General features: G+C 37.7%; 1 protein-coding gene across 1 annotated transcript; it reads right to left on the reverse strand. All coding sequences in view use genetic code 4, as the record gives it.

Annotated features, from left to right (window-relative positions):
- Positions 1–1095: 1095 nt before the first annotated feature.
- Positions 1096–1581, reverse strand: PG994_015200 (aminotransferase; the record flags this gene model as incomplete). Its single annotated transcript has 1 exon — positions 1096–1581. The coding sequence occupies one exon, from the start codon at positions 1579–1581 to the stop codon at positions 1096–1098; it is 486 nt and encodes a 161-aa protein (XP_066707719.1).
- Between the last annotated feature and the right edge of the window lie 1337 nt (positions 1582–2918).

The following is a 2918-nucleotide window of genomic DNA, read 5'->3' on the forward strand; positions in this document are numbered from 1 at the left end:
CGCTTTAATTTTTATTTTTATTAAGGCTAGTAGACATAATTTTAATTATGTTTGTGTATGTCATTCACGATAAGGAATATAGGCCCAAGTAAGAAAAATATAACATTAAGATCATCTATAAGTATGTGATACGAGAGATGATTCTTATCAACAAATGCTAAAGATATAGGAACATTATATTTAATGTTTGCGCTATTTTCAGGGTTATTAGGTACAGCATTTTCTGTACTTATTAGAATGGAACTAAGTGGTCCAGGTGTTCAGTATATTGCAGATAATCAATTATATAATAGTATCATAACAGCTCATGCTATATTAATGATATTCTTTGTTGTGCAAGCATTAATCGGTGGAGGGGTAAAATAAAAATACAAAAAAAAAAGGTTTAATCTAGTTGGTTTACATTTATCTTATATCACTTATCTAGCCCTCCCCCCAGATATCTGGGGGGGGTAAGAGTATAAAGATCGTCAGTAAAATAAAATATCGCGGATATCCCAGATCCCCTTATCACGTAGTGATATGAGGGGAAGAGGGCTAAAGCGATAAAGGCACAAAAAAATAGTACTTCCCTGTGCCGAAGGCAAAAGATTTTGAAGATAAAAATAAACTAAATTTAAAAGAATTTAAGGAAGCTATAGTAAACAATATGTCTATATATATAATTACTTCAAGTAAAAGGTTTAGATTTTAAATAGAAAATAGAATGAATAAATTAATTAAATGATAATATTATCCTTTAATGTATAATTTAAAAGCGAGCATTGCAAAGCCTAGATAAAACTATAATTTAGAGAGATATATTTAGCAAGAAATAACTTTATTTTACAAAAAAAAAAATTACCAAACTAAATTAATATTAACTTAAAACTAAACTCTGGATTTTTAATCCCTTAATAAACTAAATAATGCATTCTGTAGCCGGAGGCTCATGAAAGAAAAAAAAATTAATAAGCATAAGTTTATTTCAGACTTAGTAAAGAAAGTAGTTTAATTTGGTTTTATATTGAAAGAGTGTACGGCTAATAATATCCCATAGATGTACCACTTTTTTTCGACAACAAGATCCAATACATGTACCACTTTTTCTCGACCCTATACATGTACCACCCTTTCTCGACAACAAGCTCCAAGGGTATTGCCGTGATATGAATTCTTCCGGGCAATGAAGTTGACACGGGGAGTTTTCGGGTCTTGTTCGTAGAAGTATTGACGAGACAGCTTTATAGCTGCCTCCATTGCCTCAGAACCTGACCCTGTCAAGTAGACTCTACCCATTTGGTTATTAGTACCTTGGATGAGCTCCTTGGACAAGTCTTCGACGACATCGTTGGCCCAAAATGAGGATGCCAGGTAGGGGGTTCCGGATTTTAACTGTTTATGTATTGCTTCGATGACTCTTTGGTTGGCTACGCCAAGACAGGAGACAGCAGCTCCTGAACATGCGTCAAACACCTCGCGACCATCCTTTGTAGTAAGGTAATTGCCCTTACCGCTCAGGATCTGAGGGTACACCTTGCGAAGATCACGGAGAAAGGTGTACTCCGAAGAAGTTTGAGCGATTCCAGGCCAAGAGGTCATAGTGAAGAATGATGGGGGTGACAAGAAATATGTCTGTTGAAGGTCGTGACCAAGAAAATAGTCAAAGAGTTGGCTTAGGGTATACTTTGATGAGAATCAAAGTATACATAGGTTATGATTGATGGTGAGGTAATTGATTGTGACAGTGAGGGGTGCCGGCACGAGATTGGTGGTGTCGTGTTAGATTGTGATAGTGTGGAGGTTGAGGTTGGTGGTGGTGGTGGTGTATTTGATAGATTGTGATAGTGTAGGGGGGTTTAGATTGATGAAGATGAGTTTAGGATAAAAAATGAAAACAGAATGTAAGGGGGGGAGGTGACTATTTTTATATTGATAGATATTTCGGCTTTAGGTGCCGCCTGCTCCAGATCCCCGAAGGGGAAGAGGAGGGGTAAAATTCATTTTTTATTTCTAAGCATTTGATTTCTAATCGTATGATTTCTAATCGTATGATTTCTAAGCCAAAGTGGCGGGGTGTGCTAGTTTTATTCAAAACTTGTTTTTGAATCAAACAGGTTTGATTCTTCAAACTAGGATGGTGAGCAAGGAGATATTTTAATTGGATGATACCAAGGATAAGGAATCTAGGCGTAGATCATAGATAAGGAAAACAAGTTTTCCTTGGATCTAGATTCATGATCAGCCCACTAGTTATGTCTAGATGATCTGTTTATTACATCATAGATAAGGAAAACCTGTTTTTATTAGGTTCTAGCCTATCCATAATCTCTTCGAGATAAGGAAGGGAAGGGTCGGCTGGCCGGTATCTCTGATATCACTACGTGATAAAGAGATAAAAGTCGGCCTAAAGCCAGCCGGAGGCTAGATGATTCCATCATCAGCCCACATGACTCAATGACTCATGCCACGGTGGCAATCGAGATGCATTGCCTTGGCATGCATCTCGTTTCCGAGGGGGGGGGGGGTTAACAGGGATCTTAAACTATCTATTGGACAATGTCAATCACAAGATCAAAAGGATTACGAATTCTTCGAGAAGTATGATAAAAAAATATTAATTTAATTGGTCAAATCTTGAGATTGTGTGATCCAGACTAAAGGTGGCGTGTTCATCTCAGCATGTGATCTTGTATTATTCAAGGATCTTCATGATGATGTGACGTAATCTGGTGAGGCACAAACTTGTTTTAAAGTGGGGATCTTAATCAAGTGACTCGTCGATCGTGGGGGTTTACGGTTGAAGGGTCGGAGAAGATAAGAAGATTGTATGTGATTGGTGAATAGATACAGGGACTTAGTGTCCAACTACGTAATATCGTACGATGTGGCCTCGTATCTGCTAGCCGCGGGGCGGTCCGCTAGTTTTGTCCCACAAA

The sequence above is a fragment of the mitochondrial genome of Apiospora phragmitis (genome assembly GCF_038363925.1).
Source record: "Apiospora phragmitis strain CBS 135458 utg000015c:1.0-224557.0:1.0-224598.0 mitochondrion, whole genome shotgun sequence".
Classification (NCBI taxonomy): Eukaryota; Fungi; Ascomycota; class Sordariomycetes; order Amphisphaeriales; family Apiosporaceae; genus Apiospora; species Apiospora phragmitis.